At 45.9% G+C, this 22,850-nt stretch overlaps 1 protein-coding gene across 1 annotated transcript; it reads left to right on the forward strand.

Annotated features, from left to right (window-relative positions):
• Positions 1-6,716: 6,716 nt before the first annotated feature.
• On the forward strand, positions 6,717-22,512 carry LGALS2 (galectin 2). The gene is made up of 4 exons (XM_023538662.2): positions 6,717-6,785; positions 20,379-20,461; positions 21,892-22,048; positions 22,204-22,512. The coding sequence occupies exons 1-4, from the start codon at positions 6,717-6,719 to the stop codon at positions 22,348-22,350; spliced, it is 456 nt and encodes a 151-aa protein (XP_023394430.2). The 3' UTR covers positions 22,351-22,512.
• Positions 22,513-22,850: the final 338 nt, after the last annotated feature.

Here is a 22,850-nt window from a genome sequence, read left to right on the forward strand (position 1 = left end):
ACACATCAAAATAAAATGCAAGAAAAAAATAGAGACTCAGCAGAAACAAAATCAACAACAACAAATATGAGGAAAAGACAATACATAAAGATAAACTACTCAGAACAAAATATTAAATGGGAAAAAGAAGCCGTCAACAACACACAAAAAAAGACATCAAAATGATAGCACTAAATTCATACCTATCCATAATTATGCTGAATGTAAATGGACTAAATGCACCAATAAAGAGACAAACGGTGGCAGAATGGATTAAAAAACACAATCTGTCTATATGCTGCCTACAAGAGATACATCTTAGACTTTAGAGACACAAACTAAAAGTCAAAGGATGGAAAAAAATATATCAAGCAAACAACAATCAAAAAAGAGCAGGAGTGGCAATATTAATTTCTGACAAAATAGACTTTAAAGTTAAATCCATCATAAAGGTTAAGGAAGGACACTATATAATGATTAAAGGGACAATATACCAAGAAGCTATAACCATATTAAATATTTATGAACCCAATGACAGGGCTGCAAGATACATAAATTCTATCAGCATTGAAAAATGAGATAGACAGCTCCACAATAACAGTAGGAGAGTTCAACACACCACTTTCAGTGAAGGACAGGACATCCAGAAAGAAGTTCAATAAAGACACGAAAGATTTAAATGCCACGATCAACCAACTTGACCTCATAGACATATACAGAACACTCTATCCAAAAGCAACCAAGTATACTTCCTTTTCTAGTGCACATGGAACATTCTCTAGAATAGACCACATATTAGGTCATAAATTAAGCATTAGCAGAATCCAAAACATTGAAATATTACAAAGCATCTTCTCTGACCATAAGGCCATAAAAGTGGAAATCAATAACAGAAAAAGCAGGGAAAAGAAATCAAACACTTGGAAACTGAACAATACCCTGCTCAAAAAAGATTGGACTATAGAAGACATTAAGGATGGAATAAAGAAATTCATAGACTCCAATGAGAATGAAAACACATCCTATCAGAACCTTTGGGACACAGCAAAAGTGGTGCTCAGAGGTCAATTTATATGAATAAATGCACACATCCAAAAAGAAGAAAGGGCCAAAATCAAAGAATAATCCCTACAACTCGAACAAATAGAAAGAGAGCAACAAAAGAAACCCTCAGAGACCAGAAGAAAGCAAATAATAAAAATTAGAGCAGAACTAAATGAAATAGAAAACAGAAAAACAATTGAAAGAATTAACAAGACCAAAAGCTAGTTCTCTGAAAAAGTCAACAAAATTGACAAACCATTGGCCAAACTGACAAAAGAAAAACAGGGGAGGAAGCAAATAACCCGAATAAGAAATGAGATGGGCGATATTACAACAGACCCAACTGAAATTAAAAGAATCATATCAGATTACTATGAAAAATTGTAGTCTAACAAATTTGAAAACCTTGATGAAATGGATAATTTCCTAGAAACAGACTACCTACGTAAACTAACACAAACAGAGGTAGAACAACTAAATAGACCCATAACAAAAGAAAAGATTGAAAAGGTAATCAAAAAACTCCCCCCCAAAAAAGCCCTTTTCTGGACGGCTTCACTGCAGAGTTCTACCAAACTTTCAGAGAAGAGTTAACACCGCTACTACTAAAGGTATTTCAGAGCATAGAAAAGGATAGAATACTCCCAAACTCATTCTATGAAGCCGCCATATCCCTGATACCAAAACCAGGTAAAGACACCACAAAAAAAGGAAATTATAGACCTGTATCCCTCATGAACTTAGATGCAAAAATCCCCAACAAAATTCTATCCAGTAGAATTCAACAACATATCAAAAAAATAATTCACCATGACCAAGTGGGATTCACATTAGGTATGCAAGGATGGTTCAACATTAGAAAAACAAATAATGTAATCCACCACATAAATAAAACAAAAGACAAGAAACACATGATTTTATCAATTGATGCATAAAAGGCATTTGACAAAGTTCAACACCCATTCACGATAAAAACTCTCAGCAAAATAGGAATAGAAGGAAAATTCCTCAACATAATAAAGGGCCTTTATACAAAGCCAACAGCCAACATCATCCTAAATGGAGAAAGCCTGAAAGCATTCCCCCTGAGATCGGGAACCAGACAAGGATGCCCTTTATCACCGCTCTTATTCAACATTGTGCTGGCGGTCCTAGCCAGAGCAATTTAGGCTAGACAAAGAAATAAAGGGCACCCAGATTGGCAAGGAAGAAGTAAAATTATCTCTACTTGCAGACGACGTGATATTATACACAGAAAATCCTAAGGAATCCTCAAGAAAACTACTGAAACTAATAGAAGAGTTCAGCAGAGTATCGGGATACAAGATAAACATAAAAAAATCAGTTGGGTTCCTCTACACCAACAAAAAGAACATCGAAGGGGAAATCACCAAATCAATGCCATTTACAGTAGACCCCAAGAAGATAAAATACTTAGGAATAAATCTTACCAGAGATGTAAAAGTCTTATACAAAGAAAACTACAGTACACTTCTGCAAGAAACCAAAAGAGACCTACATAAGTGGAAAAACATACCTTGCTCGTGGACAAGAAGACTTAACATTATAAAAATGTCTATTCTACCAAAAGCGATCTATACATTTAATGGAATTCTGATCCAAATGCCAACGACATTCTTTAATGAGATGGAGAAACAAATCACCAACTTCATATGGAAGAGAAAGAGGCCCCAGATAAGAAAAGCATTACTGAAAAAGAAGAACAAAGTGGGAGACCTTACTCTACCTGATTTTAGGACTTATTATACTGCCACAGTAGTCAAAACAGCCTGGTACTGGTACAACAATAGATACGTAGACCAATGGAACAGAATTGAGAATCCAGACATAAATCCATCCACATATGAGCAGTTGATATTTGACAAAGGCCCCAAAACAGTTAAATGGGGAAAAGACAGTCTTTTTAACAAATGGTGCTGGCATAACTGGATATCCATCTGCAAAAACATGAAACAAGACCCATACCTCTTTTGATTTCTTGACTGCTGCTTCCATGGGTGTTGATTGTGGATCCAAGTAAAATGAAATCCTTGACAACTTCAATCTTTTCTCCATTTATCATGATGTTGTTCATTGGTCCAGTTGTGAGGATTTTTGTTTTCTTTATGTTGAGGTGTAATCCATACGGAAGGCTGTGGTCTTTGATCTTCATCAGTAAGTGCTTCAAGTCCTCTTCACTTTCAGCAAGCAAGGTTGTGTCATCTACCTAACGCAGGTTGTTAATGAGTCTTCCTCCAATCCTGATGCCCCGTTCTTCTTCATATAGTCCAATTTCTCGGATTATTTGCTCAGCATACAGATTGAATAGATATGGTGAAAGGATACAACCCTGACACACACCTTTCCTGACTTTAAACCAATCAGTAGCCCCTTGTTCTGTCTGAACAACTGCCTCTTGCTCTATGTAAAGATTCCTCATGAATGCAATTAAGTGTCCTGGAATTCTTATTCTTCGCAATGTTATCCATAGTTTGTTATGATCCACACAGTCGAATGCCTTTTCATAGTCAATAAAACACAGGTAAACACCCTTTGGTATTCTCTGCTTTCAGCCAGGATCCATCTGACATCAGCAATGATATCCCTGCTTCCACGTCCTCTTCTGAAACTGGCCTGAATTTCTGGCAGTTCCCATTAGAGAAATGCAAATCAAAACTACAATGAGATTCCATCTCACTCCAACAAGGCTGGCATTAATCCATAAAACACAAAATAATAAATGTTGGAGAGGTTGTGGAAAGACTGGAATACTTATACACTGTTGGTGGGAATGTAAAATGGTATGACCGCTTCGGAAATCGATTTGGTGCTTCCTTAAAAAGCTAGAAATAGAATTACCATACGATCCAGCAATCCTACTTCTTGGAATATATTCTAAGAAATAAGAGCCTTCACATGAACAGATATATGCACACCCATGTTCACTGCAGCACTGTTTACAATAGCAAAAAGATGGAAGCAACCAAAATGCCCATCAATGGATGAATGGATAAATAAATTATGGTATATTCACACAATGGAACATTGTTAAAGAACAGTGATGAATCTGTGAAACATTTCATAACATGGAGGAATCTGGAAGGCATTATGCTGAGTGAAACTACTCAGTTGTGAAAGGACAAATATTGTATAAGACTACTATTATGAGAACTCGAGAAATAGTTTAAACAGAGAAGAAAATATTCTTTGATGGTTTCAAGAGGGGTGAGGGAGGGAGGGAGGAAAAGAGAGAGGGAGAGGAGTAGCCACTAATTAGATAGTAGATAAGAAGTTCTTTGGTGAAGGGAAAGACAACACACAATACAGGAGAGATCAGCACAAATGGACTGAACCAGAAGCAAAGAAGTTTCCTGAATAAACTGAATACTTCGATGGCCAGCGTGGCAGGGGCGGGGGTTTGGGAACCAGGGTTTCAGGGGACATCTAAGTCAATTGGCATAATAAAATCTATTTAGAAAACACTCTGCATCCCACTTTGGAGAGTGGCGTCTGGAGTCTTAAACACTAGCAAGCGGCCATCTAAGATGCATCAATTGGTCTCAACTCACCTGGAGCAAAGGAGCATGAAGAACATCAAGGACACAAGGTAATCATGAGCCCAAGAGTCAGAAAGGGCCACATAAACCAGAGACTACATCAGCCTGAGACCAGAAGAACTAGATGGTGCCCAGCTACACCCTATGACTACCCTGACAGGGAACACAACAGAGAACCCCTGAGGGAGCAGGAGAGCAGTGAGATGCAGACCCTAAATTCTTGGAAAAAGACCCGACTTAATGGTCTGACTGAGACTAGAAGGTTGGAAAAAGACCAGACTTAATGGTCTGACTGAGACTAGAAGGACCCCAGTAGTCATGGCCCCCAGACCTTCTGTTGGCCCAAGACAGGAACCATTCCCAAAGCCAACTCTTCAGACAGGGATTGGACTGGACAATGGGATAGAAAAAGATGCTGGTGAAGAATGAGCTTCTTGGATCAAGTAGACACTTGAGACTATATGTTGGCATCTCCTATCTGGAGGGGAGGAGAGGGCAGAGGGGGTCAGAAGCTGGTGGAATAGACACGAAAAGAGAGAGTGGAGGGAAGAGCGGGCTGTCTCAATAGGGGGAGAGTAATTAGGGGTATGTAGCAAGGTGTATATAAATTTTTGTATGAGAGACCGACTTGATTTGTAAACTTTCACTTAAAGCACAATAAAAAAAAAGAAAAAAAGGTCTCAGGTGCCTCCATTTTCAGAGCCAACCAAGTACAGCCGCTGCCCATGAGACGCAGGGCTGAGACTCGCCTGGTGGAGGTCTTTGGCCAGGAATGATGAGTGGGCAAGTGGGGGTGGGGGTGGTGGGAGCTCCAGGATTAGGTATAGAGTGTGAGGAAGCCTGGCAGGAAGGGTAAACCATGTGTATGAGGCAGGGTAAGGCGAGGGGAAGGATTCACGTCTCTATTAGATAAAGGTGCTAAGACCTGAGGGTAATATTTGAGGGTCCCCCTGTGGGCTGGCCTTTGTATCTGTGTGTGCCTGAGGAAGCACATACTGAAGGCATTTGTACCTGCTGTGGGTGTCAGAATTATGTTTAGCTTTGGAAATTGGGGGCAGGGTGTTCCTACTTGGTTCACAAAACAGGAGGCCGGTCACAGCTATTTGAAGTTCACCAGGGATATGTGGTATGAGGGTTTTATCTGACGTGAATATTTGAGAGTTCACACGTGGGCAAGTCTCACTTGGTGTTCATATATGAGGGTGCACCTGGCTGGGAAGACAGTATTCCACAAGTGTACTGGGAGTTTCCCAGCGCATGTAGTCAATGTTTCCTCAGCTTGCCTTGAGGTAAGCCTCTGCATACCTGGGTCCCTGTATTAAGATAAAGTTTTATCTGCTGTAACGGAGCTATCCAAATCTAACTGTTCTTTTCCTCTAACATAAAGTCTGGCTGAGCAGTCCAAGCGAGGTGAGGCAGCTCTACAGTCACCCAGGTCCCTTCCATCTTGTTGTTCTGCCTTCTTCAACATTCAGCTTCTACCCATGATCCAAGATGGCTGTTCAAGCTCCAGCCCTCCCAGCTGCATTTGAGCCAGTGGTAGAAAAAAAAGGATCAAGGGAGAGCTATTCATATACTTTGAACACTTTCCATTGTGCATACTGGACTACTCATAGCTTCAGGGGATACTGGGAAATACAGCCTACTCCGCATAGCCATGTGCCAAGCTAGATTCCTATTACCATGAAAGGAGGGGAGATGGTAGCAATAGTGGTCAACAAGATGTATGCCACACTCAAAAATTATGTGGCCATGACTAGGCAGGTGGGGGAGGTTGGTGGGGTTCACATGCTATCTGTTAGCTGGGTTGACTCTGATGTAGGCCTTTGTGGGGTTCACAGCAGGGGCTGAGATTTCTAGGGCTCATCCACCCTCCACGTGCCTGCAGACCGCCTTAGTGCAGAAGGTGCTCCAGAACTCCTCAGCCTGGTGTTCTCAAGTGCTTCGCCTGTACTTGGCACAGAGGTACCTGGAGCTTGAGTGGACAGTGGGATCAATACCTGTGAGATGAGTATCATGACAGGGATAGCGGTGGGGGCAAGGCCAGGGTGGCTTTTAGGCGAGACTCACAATCCCATCTTTTCACTGAGTGAAGTGACAGCTGGGGGAAGGAGGTCATCAAGTCATTTTGACACGATGCTGGAGAAGAATGGACGCTTCTACACAGACAGCAATGGCCGGGAGATCCTGGAGAGGAGATCCAACGTGAGTCAGGAGAAGCCTCCAGATAAACCCGCAGACCTGGGAAGCTTCTACAACCATGGGAGCCATTTCTTTGACATAAATCTATATATATATTTATACATTTCACTGGTTTTGTTTGTCTAGAGAACCCAGCCTAAGATTATATATATATGTATATATATGTTAAGAAAATGGCTTATGCAGTTGCGGAGGCTGAGAAGTCTCAAATCTGTAGGTCAGGCATCAGGCTGGAGGCTTCTTCTGACTCACGGAGTTGCAGGGGCTGATGACCCCAAAATTGGCAGGTCAGTGGGCAGGCTGCTGGCTCATGTCCCAAGAACCAGAGGTCAGAGGATGAAGAAAGAGTAGAATGCAGGACCCAGAGAGAGTAAGTTTTGGCAGAACATCTGTATATATTGGGTGCAGGCCACACTGCCAGGGAAACTCCCTTTTCAACTGATTGGCTGCTTACATCAGATCACAAAACTGGGGATGACTACATCAGATCACAAAATGGAGGATGACTACATCATTGCATAACTGCCAAATGACTGAGAATTATGGCCCAGCCAAGTCGACACACAACCTTAACCATCACAACATCACAGCAACACACAAGCTCCCGCTGATAGACGAGTGATTGCTGAACATGAGGTGCACTGGCTGGAGATAGAACCCAGGTCTCCTGCATGGAAATCATCCCCTAAAGAGCCTTTTTAGACATATTTTTCTTAATTGCCTCCCATGAAATTTTAATACTACAGATTTCTGTATGTGCACTGCTTCTGTGGTTTATACTTAAAAAAGAGTTATATTTTTTCACCCTTCCCCCAGTAAACACTTTTGACTCCTTTGGGGGCAATGTCATCCCTGCTGAGAGTGCATGATGTAAATCAATAAATGAATGAGACGATTTCACATAAAACAGGGCAAAGGGTCAGACAGAATGACTAGGTGGGGACCCTCTAGATGAAGTGGCCGAGAAGATTTCTCTGAAAAGGTAACCTTCCAGTGAAGATCAAAATGATGAGGAGCTGAATCCAGCCAGGAGTGGGGGAAGAGTTCCAGGGGAAGTGAACAGTATGTGCCAAGTCTTGAGGCTGAAAGGGGCTTGGTGAAGTCCAGGGCCAGAGAGGTCAGGTGGCCAGAGCGCGGTGAGCAGGGTATACAGGGCAAGTCAAGGCTGCAAGGTGGACAGGGGTCAGGTCCTGGGGACCTGGTCAGCCAAGAGAAGGGTTTTGGGCTTTGCTCTGAGTGGGAGTTGAAGCCACTGGGGGGTTTAAAGCAGGAGGGCGGGATGCACGTTTTACAAAGGCCCAGAGAGTGGTGGAAGGATTGTGGAATCAGGGGTGGAGAAGGGAGACAGCTAGGTGGCGGTGGCCATCCCCTCTTCCCACCACTCTAGATTCCTCCCTCCCTCAAGGCCCAGCCCCAATTCCAGGGAAAGTGTAGATGACCTAGGAGCCCACCAAGCTCCAGAAGGCCTGGCGGGCCTGGAGGGATGGCAGCCAGCTGGGAGGGAGGCCTGGTGCAGCCAAGCAGCTGGGTTCAGAGAGGGGCCATGGAACCTGGCGGACAGGTTAGACAAGGAAGATCCTGGGATGGAGGAGGCAAGGACTCTGTGGACGTCCCTTGGAGAACAGGCTGCCGGGGTGATTGGAGCAGGAGGAGCAGGGCTGGACATCTGCTCGGCCAGCCTGAATGTCCAAGCAAGCCTGGTAATAATGTTCATAACAGTGAGCATTGATTTAACACCATCTTTTTTTTTTTATGGGTCGGCCTGTGCTTAGTGCTGCACGTACGTTCTTCCCACCAGCTCACATCTACCTGTGAGGTGTGACGGTTATACTGCCCGTTTCACAGCTGGGTAAACTGAAGCCCAGAGAGGTTAAGCGACTTGCCCAAGGTCACACAGCTGTAGAAAGACCACCCTGTGGCGGCTGCTAACACGCCTGAAGAAAGACTGTGGGAATACAGCTGCTTCCAATCTGCATGGAGACAGAAGAACAGGTCATGGGCCCTAATGCTGTCTGGGGGAGACACGGTCTCTGACTTGCTAGCATGGGTATCTGGTCCCCTTGGCAGATGTCCATGGAGACAGTAGAACTGATGGCCAGCTGCCAGCATCTTCCTTTTCGCCCCGCATGCTCTGGTTCCAGGCAGGACCACTGTGGAGATCAGGTGCTGGTTGGAGATATCGTAGCTGAAAAATTTTTCCCAGTCTGTAGGTGGTCTTCTTACTCTTTTGGTGAAGTCTTTAGATGGGCATAGGTGTTTGATTTTTAGGAGCTCCCAGTTATCTGGTTTCTCTTTGTCATTTTTGGTAATGTTTTATATTCTGTTTATGCCTTGTATTAGCACTCCTAACGTTGTCCCTATTTTTCTTCCATGATCTTTATCGTTTTAGTCTTTATGTTTAGGTCTTTGATCCATTTGGAGTTAGTTTTTGTGCATGGTGTGAGGTATGGGTCCTGTTTCAGTTTTTTGCAAATGGATATCCAGTTATGCATTATTTTTTTATCCAGTTATGCCAGCACCGTTTGTTAAAAAGACTATCTTTCCCCCAATTAACTGATACTGGGTCTTTGTCAAAGTGGATGGATTTATATCTGGATTCTCAATTCTGTTCCATTGGTCCATGTATCTGTTGTTGTACCAGTAACAGGCTGTTTTGACTACCGTGGCTGTATAATATGTTCTAAAATCAGGTAGAGTGAGGCCTCCCACTTTGTTCATCTTTTTCAGTAATGCCTTACTTATCCGGGGCTTCTTTCCCTTCCATATGAAGTTGGTGATTTGTTTCTCCTCCCCATTAAAAAATGTCATTGGAATTTGGATCGGAAGTGCATTGTATATATAGATGGCTTTTGGTAGAATAGACATTTTTATAATGTTAAGTCTTCCTATCCACGAGCAAAGTATGTTTTTCCACTTATGTAGGTCCCTTTTAGTTTCTCGCAGTAGTACCTTGTAGTTTTCTTTGTATAGGTCTTTTACATCTTTGGTAAGATTTATTCCTAAGTATTTATCTTCTTGGGGGCTACTGTGAATGGTATTGATTTGGTGATTTCCTCTTCGATGTTCTTTTTGTTGATGTAGAGGAATCCAACTGATTTTTGTATGTTTATCTTGTAACCTGAAATTCTGCTGAACTCTGCTATTAGTTTCAGTAGTTTTCTTGAGGATTCCTTAGGGTTTTCTGTGTATAAGATCGTGTCATCTGCAAATAGAGATAATTTTACTTCTTTAAGGTGCATTCTTGTTAATATCTACATACACATACATATATGGAGCCCTGGTGGTGCAGTGGTTAAGAGCTTGGCTGCTAAGCAAAAGGTCGACAGTTCAAATCCACCAGCTGCTCCTTGCAAATCCAGTGGGGCAGTTCTACTCTGTCTTCTAGGGTTGCTATGAGTCGCAGCTGACTCGATGGCAATGGTATACACATATATTTCATGGAAGAAGGAGCCCACGAAGGCAGAAGTGTCTCGGACACACGGAAGTCATACTGAGGCCCTGGGAGGATATAAGGGAGAACATTCCCACAGACTGAGTGCTCACACACCCAGTAACCAGGTGAGGATGAGGTGGTGCCCCCCGAGTTAACTCACGTGGGGTCGCTGGGCTCCTGATAATAATGATAAATAGTATCTATTGACTATTAACCAAATGCCAGCCTTTATCTCCCTTAATCCTCGTAACATTATTGTTCTCACTTTACAGAGGAGGAAACCAGACTCAGAGGTGAAGTAATTTGGCCAGAGGTCACACAGCGAGGAAGTCGTGGAACCAAGACTTCAGTCCTGTGCTGCCCTCCAAATGACTTATGAGGGTCCCTTCTGCCCCAGGATTCTGGGACTTTCTAAAGCTATCCCTGATGACTCAAGTCCTACTCTGTCTCGAGTCCTCCCTGCCAGAGCTGTGGTCATGTCATCAGGCTGGGTGGGGCATAGCTAATTGTCCTCTAGTTGTTCCCTGTGCCCAAGCTTGTCTCTCCAGCTAGACTTGGTCTCCTTAAGGTCTGGCTGTGTTTGGTGCTTCTATGTAGGCTCTCAATCCCACGCACTTCAACAGATTCGTATGTGCATGCATAGACATTAGGGAGACCTTGTGGGACCAGCAGGGTCATGTCCTCCTTGGCACCACAGAGGCATACACATTAATGACTTTGTGGTGCAGTGAATTACTTAATATGGCCCTTTTAGCTATGCATAGTTTTGTAACTCCCATGCAGTGATTGAGTAGAACTATGCAGATAAGGTGCTTGTGGTCCACCAAGGGGATTGGACAGCTTACTAACAATGCAAATAAGGTGTATGGAACCCTGACATGGAAACTGGTCAGTTTTGCCTTTCTGCTAGGGTTAAAATGAGCCAATCCCAGGGGCAGGAGGGGGAGACTTCACTACCATTAAGAAAGAAGAGCTGAGAATGGACCCTGTCCTTTGGACCCAGGGTCCCTGGGCTGGGGACCTCCTAGACCCAGGAGACAGAGAGCTGTAACTCCAGAGACAGTATAAGACGGTGAGAACCAGTGGCAGAGAAACCACAGCCGCAGAACCAGGAGATTGGAGGAAGACAGCCCACAGAGCAAGGTGGCAACAGTGGACGTGCTGATGTTCAGAGTGAGAGAGTTGAGAGCCTTTGGACAGGAGGCTTCCTGATGGAGTGGGGTATCTCCAGGCACCTGTTGGTGGGCATAGGCTTGCCGACCCACAGAGTGAGAGAGCTGAGCACCTTTGGGCAAGAGGCTTCCTGGCAGAGTGGGGTGCTTCTGGGCGCTTATTGGCAGAGCCAAAGAGCTTTGTCACATTTGACCAAGCAGGGCAGAGGCCAGGCCTATCCTGAGGGGGTCAAGGGGAGCCTGTCCTGAGGGGGCAAGAGGAGCCCTGCATGGCCAAGAGAAGCTGAGAGAGCTGCCCTGCACTGAAGAAGGGAGACTTTTCCTACCTGCTTCCTGATGCTGATCCCCAGTTGTAGCCTGTTGGTCCTGATCCTGAGTTGTAACTTGTCACTTCCCTAACAAACCCCGTAATGATGAGTATGAGTTTCATGTGGCCATTGCAACGAATTACTGAACCCTGCAGAGGAGTGGCTTGGGAGGGACAGCTGGTGTTAGAATTGGTAAAAAGGCTGGAGAGAGGAGGTCTGTCTGAGCTCCGCCCTATAGGGATCAGCCCCGGGGCTATGATCTGGATCGTCCTCCCCCTCGTGAAGCTAGAGGAAGTCTGATGTCACGCTGCCATCTTTACAGACTTTGTCATGGTTGTTCCTCACACTGCCTCTGAGTGCAGCCTGGCGGGCTCATGTCGGTTCAGTGAAGGAAGCAGCTTGAATTGTGGGTGGGCCCCTAGTGAAATCCTGGGAACTTGCACTGTAGCTCTTAATTCATTTAACACCGCAGTGTGAGAATGATCCATGGCCACAGAGGGTCCCCCAAAATGTAACTTTTGATGGCTGTAATGTTGTTGTTGGCTGCTGTTGAATTGGCTCCTGACTCATGGCACAGCAGAATGCAATTCTGGCCAGTCCTGTGCTATCCCCCTGATAGGGTGCAGATTGGACCATTGGGATCCAGAGGGTTTTCATTGCTGATTTTCAGAAGGAGATCACCAGGCCTTTCTTCCTAGCCTGTCTTGGTCTGGTAGCTCAACTGAAGCCTGTTCAGCATCACAGCAACATACAAGCCTCTGGTGACAGATGGGCAGTGGCTGTACATGAGGCGCTTTGGCTGGGAATTGAACCCAGGTCTCCTGCATGGAAGGCGAGAATTCTACCACTAAACCACCACTGCCCCTGGCTGCATCATAATTCAGCTATATTTTGTAGCATCATTTACTTAGCCAATCTTGTATTATTTATGTTTCAAATTTCAACTCCTCCCTAGTTAAAATTTTTTTTTTTTTTGGCGATTTAGTAAGTCAGCCAATAAGTATTTATTAAACACTTACTAAGTGCTGAGAATAATTCTCTGATCACCTAAATTGATTTAAGGGTAACATTTAGAATATTGAGCGGAACATCTCAAAACTTATGAGAAGTGGCCAAAATGGTAGTTAGAGGAAAATACATAGCCTTAAATGCATATAGCAGTATATAGAAAAGACGAAAAATTAATGAACTCAGCAGTTGACTCAAGAAGCAAGACAAAGAGCAATAAATAAAATGAAAACTAAAACCGAAAGTTAACAAAGCCAAAAAATAATGAAGAAAACAAAATCAAGAACTAGTTGTTTAAAAAGATCAACATAATAGGCAAATACATAGAGACCAAAGTGGATATTTGTGGTTACTAGGGGCAGGTGGGAGGGGAAATGAGAAGGTATGGCTCAAGTGGTACTGAGCTCCTGTTAAATGTGATGAAAAAATTTGAAAACCAATAGTGGTGATGGGCACACAACATGGTGAGTGTAAATAATGTCACCGAATTACACACATAAAGGTGGTTGCAATGGCAAGTGTTTTGTTATATATGTATTTTGTTATATATGTATTTCACCACTATAAAAAGATCAATATAATAGACTGTCTAGGGACATGTACAGGCTGCAGATTCTTTAGGCAGGAGGATTTCATGAATGTGCTCAGCTGCTAACCAAAAGGTTGGAGGTTCAAGTCCACCCAGAGGTCCCTCAGAAGAAAGGCCTAGCGATCAACTTCCGAAAAATCAGCCATCGAAAACCCTACGGAGAATAGTTCTACCCTGACACACATGAGGTCGCCATGAGTTGTAATTGACTCAACAGGAATTGTTTTTTTTTCACATAAAAAAAAAATTTTTTGATGTTGAAAATATGCACAGCAGAACATACATAAATTTAACAATTTCTACATGTACAGTGACATTGGTTACATTCTTTGAGTTGTACAACCGTTCTCACCTCCTTCTCCAAACTGTTCCTCTCCATTAACATCACTGCCCCCCAAGCTTCCTAGCTAAACTTTCAAGTTGCTGTTGTCAGTTTCATCCCATATAGATAGTTTTTAAGAACAGCACAAAGTTTAAGGCAAAGGCAACTCGTTTTTTCCCCAAGCTTTTGATAAGAATTGCTTGGCAAAGTGTATTAGTTATCTACTGCTGTGTAACAAATTGTCCCGAAATTTCGTGACTTAAGACAGCTTCAGACATGGCTTTAGCTGGGTGCCTCTGGCTCAGGGTCTCTCACAAAGCTGCAATCAAGGTATGGTCTGCACCAATCACCTCAAGGCTCAAGTAGGGGGAGATATACTGCCAGGGTCACTTTCGTGGCTGTCAGCAGGCCTCAGGTCCTCACAGGCTATTGGCTGGAGACATCAGATCTTTGCCATGTGGGCCGCTCACAGCCTGGTGTGCTTCCCTCTGTTAATTAGAAGTGAGTAACCAGGTCCAATCATACTCGAGAGGAGCAGAGTATGCAAGGGAGTGAAAGCCAGGAGGTGGGGATCTTCTGAGGCCACCACACAAAGGGTTCAAAGTTATACTCCTGGAGGGCAAATACGCCTTTTGCTAAATGAGGACAGACCTACATGCCTTGGCAGACATCTGAGCAAGGGGTTGGCAGAAAAATGTATTGATTTCCTTTTCTTGTTGTTGTTGTTGTGTGCCGTCAAGTCAATTCCAACTCAGAGCGACCCTGTAGGACAGAGTACAACTGCCCCACAGGGTTTCCTAGGCTGTAATCTTTACAGGATCAGATTTCCAGGTCTTTTCTCCTTCAGAGCGGCTGGTGGGTTCCAAATACCAACTTTTCAGTTAGCAGCTGAGCACTTAACCACTGCACCACCAGAGCTCCTATTAGTTTCCTAGGGCTGCTATAACAAAGTACCACAAATTGGGGAGCTTAAAAGGACAGAAGTTTATTGCCTCACAGTTCTAGAGGCTAGGAGGCTGAAGTCAGAGTGTTGATTCCTTGTGAGGGCTCTGAGGGCGCATCTGTTCCACGCCCCTCTCCTAACTTCTAGTGGTGGTTGGCCATCCTTGGCATTGCTTGGCCTGAAGACCCATCACTCCAATCTCGGCCTCTGTCCTCAGAAGGTCGTCTTCCCTCTGTGTCTGCGTCTCTTCTCCTGTTTTATAAGGACACCGATCAGATTAGATTAGGATCCACCCTACTTCAGTATGACCTCATGTTAACTGATAGTATCTTCAAAGTCCCTAAGCCCATACAAGGTCTTGTTCACAGGTACTGGGAGTAAGGCTTCAACATATTGTTTGGGGGGATGTAATTTAAGCTCTGTTACTTACTAGCTGTGTAAACCCTTAGTTCCCCATCTGCAGAATGGGACCATAATAAAGGTCACCTTGAGAATTTATTGAGAGGGTTAAATGAGATGAAGCTTGGAGGCAGTGCTTTGCAAACTGTAAAATACCCCCCAGAAAGCAGCCATTGTTAAGAGAACACAAGGTTCAGGTGTGAGTGTTGGTGATTTTTATGTTTTTTTTTTGTTTGTTTGTTTCCTTTATGCTCGTCTTTGTTTTTAAAATCTTTCATTGATGTAAAACATAAACCAGTAAAACCAGTTGCTGTCTCGTCAATCCAACTTATGGTGACCTCAGGCGTGCTGGGGTAGAACTGCCCTCCACAGAGTTTTCAAGGACTGATTTTCCGGAAGTGGATCACCAGGCCTTTGTTCTGAGGCACCTCTGGGTTGACTCAAACCTTTAACCTTTTGGTTAGCACTGAGTGCGTTAATCCTAGATGGCACAAATGGTTTGTGCTTGGCTGGTAACCAAAAGTTTGGTGGTTCTAACCCACCCAGTAGCACCTTGGAAGAAAAGGCCTGGGGATCTGCTTCCATGAGTATTACAGCCAAGAAAACCCTATGGGGCGGTCCTCCTCTGTCACACATGGGGTGGAAATGGACTGAAGGGTACAGGACAACAGACACCACCCAGGGCCGATGTAAAAACATACACGCAGAAAAGTGCAGGAATCCTACACGTGGTCACGTTCTCCTGTCTTTAAACAGTCTTCTAAAACAAGTGAACTTTTAAATATTTGATTTTGTGCACTTTCCAGTATTTCTACATTGAATTAGAATATTACTATTATAATCAGAAAAATACCATGTTTGAAAGGTGGAAAGTACTTCAAAGCTTTTTATCTTGTTGGGGCTTCACTGTGCCTCTGCAGAAAGGCTGAGAAGGGACAGATTTCCTGGTGGGTGAAATGAGGAAATCACTGCCACTCTGGGCCGCAGGGGACTGAAGGCGGGGTGCTATATGAGGGCAGGGCACCCAGCCGCTGGCCAGCACCTGGCATGGATGATGGCCCCCAGCGGCCTCCTCCTGACCCTCCTCCCAGAGCGGCCACGGCCAAGACTGATGGAAAACCCTGGATTCCGGGCTCTCTAAAAGCCCTATTCCCGGACATCTGTGCTACACAAACTGTCAAGATGTAGCCAAACTGGACATGCAAATTGATTTAATGAGGCGGTATTTTTAATAACAAAAATTTAGAATTCATTTTAAAATTTAGAATTAAGTGTTCCACAAAAGGAAATTGGTTAAATAAATTAAGTCCTTGAAGGATGCAATATTTCACAGCCATTTAAATATCGTTTTTTTTTATCTTCATGCCCTCTGTTATGCCAATTGACTAAGTCGTCCCATGAGACTGTGGTTCTAAACCTTTTAACCCAGTAAACCCATCCCTTGAGTTGTTTGCTATGTCAGGAAGTCTCCGTAACTGTGTCCCCTATGAGCTTTACTATGTATACAGATACACTTGTTCACACGGGCATGTACTTGCATATGGCTTCGTGTACACATATATACATCCATATCTACCTATGTACCCGTATATATATTTTTTGTTGTTATCAAGTAGAGTTTTGAAATAAAGATTTGTGGGCTTTAACGTTTATGGAATGAAGCAGGATAAATTATACAGACAGAGGGGTGCCTACAATATACAGAATACGTAGAAAACCACCTGGCAGGAAACACGTCAATAGACTAGGCAGATTCCCTCCTGGTGGGGGATTATGCGTGATTGCTTTCCTTCTTATTTGTTATCTCCAATTTTCTAGAGTAGGCACATCAATGAATAAGCAACAGGTAAAGAGCAAAGTGTTTAAACCCCCGTGACCCCTCACCTCACCTTATCCCACTCCCTTCTCCTCTTTTAATAGTTTGTTGTAGATCCTTCTAGATGTTTTCTTTGAATTCGCCGCGTATTACTTGTGAAACTTACGTGTACAGAGAAAAAATGGGGTGAGGGGAGAAAACAAAGAAGACTCTCCCAGAATGAATCAGGGCATTATCGAAAATCAGCTGCTTAGAGATTTTTTGCACAGTAAGTCTCTCCTTTTACAGATGAGGAAGCCAGGCTCAGGGAGGTGGGTGGCCTGCTGAGCCACACAGCGGCTGTGCCAGAGCAGAGCTGGGACAGCCTCGCCTCCAGCCCTGGAGAGGGAGGCCCCAGGGTGCTCTGGGCTGGGCTGGGGCAGTAGGGAAGCTTTCTTCTGTTTGTTCTGGGTGTGGATTGTTGGGGGACAGGAGATACCTGGGTGGAAGGGGCCAAAGTTTCCATTTATGGTCTCAGGGGAGTTAATGTGTAATATTCCGGAATATAAGCTCGACTGTGAAGTGAGATCCTGAGCATAGGTCTTGAGAAGTCCCAGAGCTGCCTCTGGAGCTGTCGCCATGTCGGTGAGGTTACCTAGGGGCCCCTGCTGCCCACCTACTTCCATTCATGCATGCCTTTGGGTGGGGGTGGGGTGCCTCAGCTTCCCCATTTGTAGAGTGAGGGACTTGGACAGGTCAGTGCCCTAGCCCTTTGGCCTTGAGGGTGTCCATGTTCCACCACCCATCTGCAGCGGGAGCTGGGACCATCTCTTTCCCTCTCCAGCCTTGTTTTTCATCGATATTAATAATAACAATAATTACAGTTGCTATGTTTTTTTGTTTTTAACATCTGTTGAAGGAGCCCTGGTAGCGCAGTGGTTAAGCTCTGGGCTGCTAACCAAAAAGTCTGCATTTCGAACCCACCAGCCTCTCTGTGGGAGAAAAGACCGGGAGGTCTTCTGTAAAGATTACAGACTAGGAAAACCCTATGGGGCAGTTCTACTCTGTCCTACAGGGCCGCTATGACTTGGAAATGACTTGATGGCACACAACAACAACATCTATTGAGCTTTTTAATAATAAAGACACTGGGGCTCAGAGATGGACTTGCCCAAGGTCACAATCTGTAAATTGCAGAGGGTAATGTGGACCCTTTTTGAAGCCCTTGGTATTTCGATTTCAAACCTGGCTCTGCAACAGCTTGCTGTGTGGCCTTGGGCAAGTCACTCGCATCTGTGTCATGGGGTCACGGCTGCCACCCTGTGAGGAGTAGGAGGGTTGTAGCCTGGAGAGGAGCATACGTGTCTCACTTCCCCACCTTCTCCTTTTCTTCATTGCCTGATCCCTCCCCTTGCTTTCGTCTCTCCTTCCTTTTCCAGGGACCACCTAGTCCAAATCCTCCCAGGCCCAGGAAGGGGAGGGGCTGGGCTCAGGGTCACTCAAGCAGCTAGTGGCAGGGCTGGGATTCCCGACTTGCAGCCCCTGGGCTCTATGAACTGCCCCCCAGCCCTGCTTTGCGTCCCTGCCCCTCTCTGGGCCTCAGTCTCCTCATTTGTTAAGGGAGGGCAAGGATCATGGATGGGCATACTACATGTCTAAACCCTGCTGTCATCGAGTCGACTCCGGTGACCCCATGTATTACAGAGTAGAACTGCTCCATAGCGTTTCAAGGTGCTGTATAAGAGAGTGAGGGCTCCTCCCCACCCAGCCCCAGCTCTCCCACCCCACCCCACATGGGGGGGGCAGGGAAACATGGGGGAGACTGGGAGACTCCAGCTTCTTACATGATGTGTGGCATCGTGCATGTGCCTAGAACACAAATCTATGAGCGCCGGCTCTGTGGCAGCAATGCCATTTCGACCCCTTTGTGAGACCCTATTATCCTCACTGGATAAACGTCATCTCCAAATGGTAAATTCATTTGTCAGTAAGAGGCTGAACGAGCGTATTAATCCAGTCTGTCTGGCTCCAAAGACTGGGCTCCAGCTCTTACATTAAACACTGATGGGGGGTTAGGTGTCCCACCTTGAACTCCCCCCATCTCTCTCGGGCAAGGAGATTTTGTCCCCAGGGGACATTGGGCAATGTTTGGAGACATTTTTGGTGATCATAACTTGGCGGGGGGGTATGATGTACCCTGGCATTAGTGGACAGAGGCCAGGGATGCTGCTTGACATACTACAATGCACAGGACATGCCCCCACCACAGCCCCCCAGTGTCCACAGTGCCAAGGCTGAGAACCCCTGGGCTGAGGTGTACCGCACCTGGCATGGCACCATCAGAGCTACACTCTCCTGGGTTAAGCGTTGCCTCTCTTGGGCCTTCCCTTTAAAATGCCCTGCCTCCAGGATAGTTGGGCAATATCTTACGACCCCCAGCCCCGTGACCCCAGATCACATTCTTCTTTGTAGGGCAGTGGCAGCTGCCTGTGGAGGGTACTGATCATCTCCACAGCCACTGCCCTTGACCTGTGACCGATGGGTTGATTCAGGGCTTCTCAGATTATGCTCCCTCCCAGAAAAAAACAGACCAGCGATCAGAAACCCCCTAGTTTGAAAGTGTTCTCCATATATTGTTGGAAATCGCCGGTGCCTGCTGCCTCCTTTTCGGCCCAACACCATCACCCCCCCCACCTTCCAGTCATGGATGTGAAAACTGGACATTGTCTCACTCTTGGGTAATGAGCTTTGAAAGCCCAGCTTCGAGACCCTTCCTCCTGACCATAGCACAGCCACAGAAAGCGCCAAGCTGCTGCAATGTACAAATCCAGGCACTGCCCAGAAAGGAAGGAAAACAAGGGGTAGATGCTAGTAACAACAGGTAATCACAACGACGGCCACCCTCAGCGGGCCTTTAATTGGTGCCAGGTCTGATGCTTGGGGCTTTGCAAGTATCTAACATCCTCCCCAAGCAGCTGGAAGATGGGAGCTCTTAACCTCGGTGCCTTAAAAACTATTTTTGAATTACTTAATCAAATAAACCCATTTTACAGATAAGGGAAGTGAAGATTGGAAAGGGACTTTAGTAGACACATTCGGATATGTGACTCAGGCATTTATATAGGCTTAGTTATGGACGGGTCTCTCATACTATTTTCTGTTAGCAAAGTGACTCCTTTGGCGCAGGAACTAAACATATCCTGGTTTCAGGGGGTCTGCCAAGGGCACTGTACCTGCATCGGTGGGAAATGCTATATGAAGCTTCTTGTCACTCTCAGGCATCCTATGAGATCGGCAGGGACTACTTTACCCATTTCATATACGGGCAAACTGAGGCTCCGCCAGCTGGTCCTTGTGCCTTCAGATCCAGCTGTTCTGCTAGCTGGGCTGGGTGGGTGAGAGCAAAGCAGATGGGCTCTGGAAAGCCTGGATCAGTGCACTGTGGTGCTTTTCCTTCCCGGTGTGCCTGGAGTGCTCTCCAGGCCTCCGTGGCTTCACCTCGGCAGGGGGATGTGAGCCCTGCAGCCGGTCAGGCTCCTGAATGGGCTTCATTCACAGAAGAGCGCTGGGCACAGTGAGGTGAATTTCCTGGGGCAACTCTAGTGGAATGTTTTTATGTTGGCTCAGGAAGAATTTGAGATCAAGAACATGGACATGAAGTTGGGGGCAACCCTAAAGATCAAGGGCAAGATCGCCAATGATGCTGTTGGGTGAGTAGAGCGGGTAAAGGCAAGGGCTCGCTGTGAGTCAGAATCAACTCCACGGCAATGGTTTTTTTTTTTTTTTTTTTTTTTTAAGGGTGGGAGGGATTACCCGCAGTCCTGGAGTAGGCTGGGAAGATGGCGGACAGGCTGGGCACCCCGTGAAGAACACCATGGTGGCCTCGGGGTCAGACTATGGGAGCACGCAGGCCAAGGGGGCCCTGTGGATGCCCTTGCTCTCTCATGTTAGGATCTCATATTATGAAGCTGGGTTTGAGGACCCTCAGAACTTCAAGGCCTACGCCATATACTCAGTTCCTTGACCCCAACAGCCACTGAAGGGACAGGTGGAGGAGCCCTGTCCAGCTCCCAGCTTCTACTGAAAGCCCAATCCCCCAGGGACACCCCTCTTTCCAGGACTGCTTAGCCACATTTCAGGCACGTTAAACCACGGGCAGCCACCAGGGGGCGTCAAGTGCTTTCCCCTTTGCAGCTCCCCCATTTGCGTTGAACCAGAGGCATTTATCTAACTCCCGGGAATACAACTCAGCACTGAGGTTTCCCGTGCTCATAATTTCAGCATTTCTTGGGACTGATCCCCATCAGCTTTTGGTTGTGAAGGGGGTGCGGACAGATGCCTGGAGTAGCAGCCAAGGGAAAAATGATTCCTTGCTCCTACTTGAAAAAGAGCCCTGGTGGCACAATGGTTAAAGCACTCAGCTCCTAACAGAAAGGTTGTTTGAACCCACCAGTTGCTCCACGGGGGAAAGATGTGGCAGTCTGCTTCCATGAAGATTACAGACTTGGAAACCCTATGGGGCAGTTCTACTCTGTCCACCAGGAGCTCCTTGGAAACTTTCTGGGGCAGTTCTACTCTGTTCTATAGAGTTGCTATGAGTCGGAATTGGCTCGATGGCAAAGGGTTTGGTTTGTTTTTTGTGGGCTCTTTGAGACTGCAGAAATGTAGAGTACTCCTGGCTTGAGACCTCAATCCAGAATGCCCCTGCTCTCAAGGATCCCAAAGGTCTAACCCAGGCTCCTGTAGCAATGCTGTCAAAAGGTCACACAACCCTAGCTGCATACCTCTAGTGACAGGAAGCTCACCACCTTAGGTTTTCAGCTCTTTATAACCAAACTTAACGGGTCTGCAGAGATCTAAGGACAGCTATATTGACCTCCAAGATAAGACACTTTCAATTTTTTGAACTGTCATTATTAGTTACCCTCCTATTAGCAGCCTTGGTCTGTGTTCCAAGTGGAACGTGATGCTCTGGTGCCAAGTCTGATTGGGTTGTCACCTCCCTTGTTTTAAGGCATGGACCTCGATTTATGCAACATTTCTTTGGTGACTCTTCCAGCCTGTGGTCAACCAAAAACCCCCCAACTTGTTTTCCCTGGGGGTGACCCCCTAAGCCTCACCTAATACCCTCCTCCTATAGCTTTGTGATTAACCTAGGTCAGGGGGCTGAGAAACTGAACCTGCATTTCAACCCACGCTTCAATGAGTCCACCATTGTCTGCAACTCTCGCGATGGCAGCTGGGGCCAGGAGCAACGTTCAAATCACCTGTGCTTCAGCCCAGGGTCAGAGGTCAAGGTGAGGTCAAACGGGGAAGGGACCTGGGTTGGATGTCAAGGGGAGAGGCCAGATGGCAGGGGACCCCAGACTGGGCACCATGTGAGCCACTAGACACTGCCCTGGCCTGTTGAGGGTAACCCCTGCCTCCCTAACAGCTTCCCTCCTCTCCACAGTTCACCGTGACCTTTGAGAACAAACAGTTCAAGGTGACCCTGCCAGATGGACACGTGCTGACCTTTCCCAATAGGCTGGGCCACAGCCACCTGAGCTACCTGGGTGTGAAGGGTGGGTTCAAGATCTCCTCCTTTAAGTTGGACTGAGTGGGTACCTCTACTGAAAGCCATAATAAAACACCCGGGACCAGATTCTCTGCCAAGTCTTCCTCATCACAGCAGGCTGGGGGCCAGGCTCTATCCCTCCTTTCCCTCACCCACCTGCAGTACCCCCCGCCCCCCGCTTATTCTCCTCCCACAAGGATTAAAAGAAAACCAAAGAATCTGCCTGGATTATGCCTTTCTGTGGCAGGAAATGTAGTCAGTGCTTTCTAAGCACTTCAATGCTCATGACACCCTCATGTAAGAGGGGTAAACTGAGGCACAAGGACACAGGACTGCCATGGTGGGGGGGGACTGGGGGCTCCCAACCACCTCAAAGCACTTGCTTTTATTGTTGGCTGCCATCAAGTCGATTCCAACTCACGGCAACCCCAAGTGTGCGGAGTAGAACCGTTCCATAGGGCTTTCAAGGCCGTGACCTCTCAGAAGATCACCAGGCCGGTCTTCTGAGGTGCCTCTGGGTAGGTCTGAATCGCAACCTTTTG

The sequence above is a fragment of the Loxodonta africana genome, chromosome 4 (assembly GCF_030014295.1).
Source record: "Loxodonta africana isolate mLoxAfr1 chromosome 4, mLoxAfr1.hap2, whole genome shotgun sequence".
Lineage (NCBI taxonomy): Eukaryota > Metazoa > Chordata > Mammalia > Proboscidea > Elephantidae > Loxodonta > Loxodonta africana.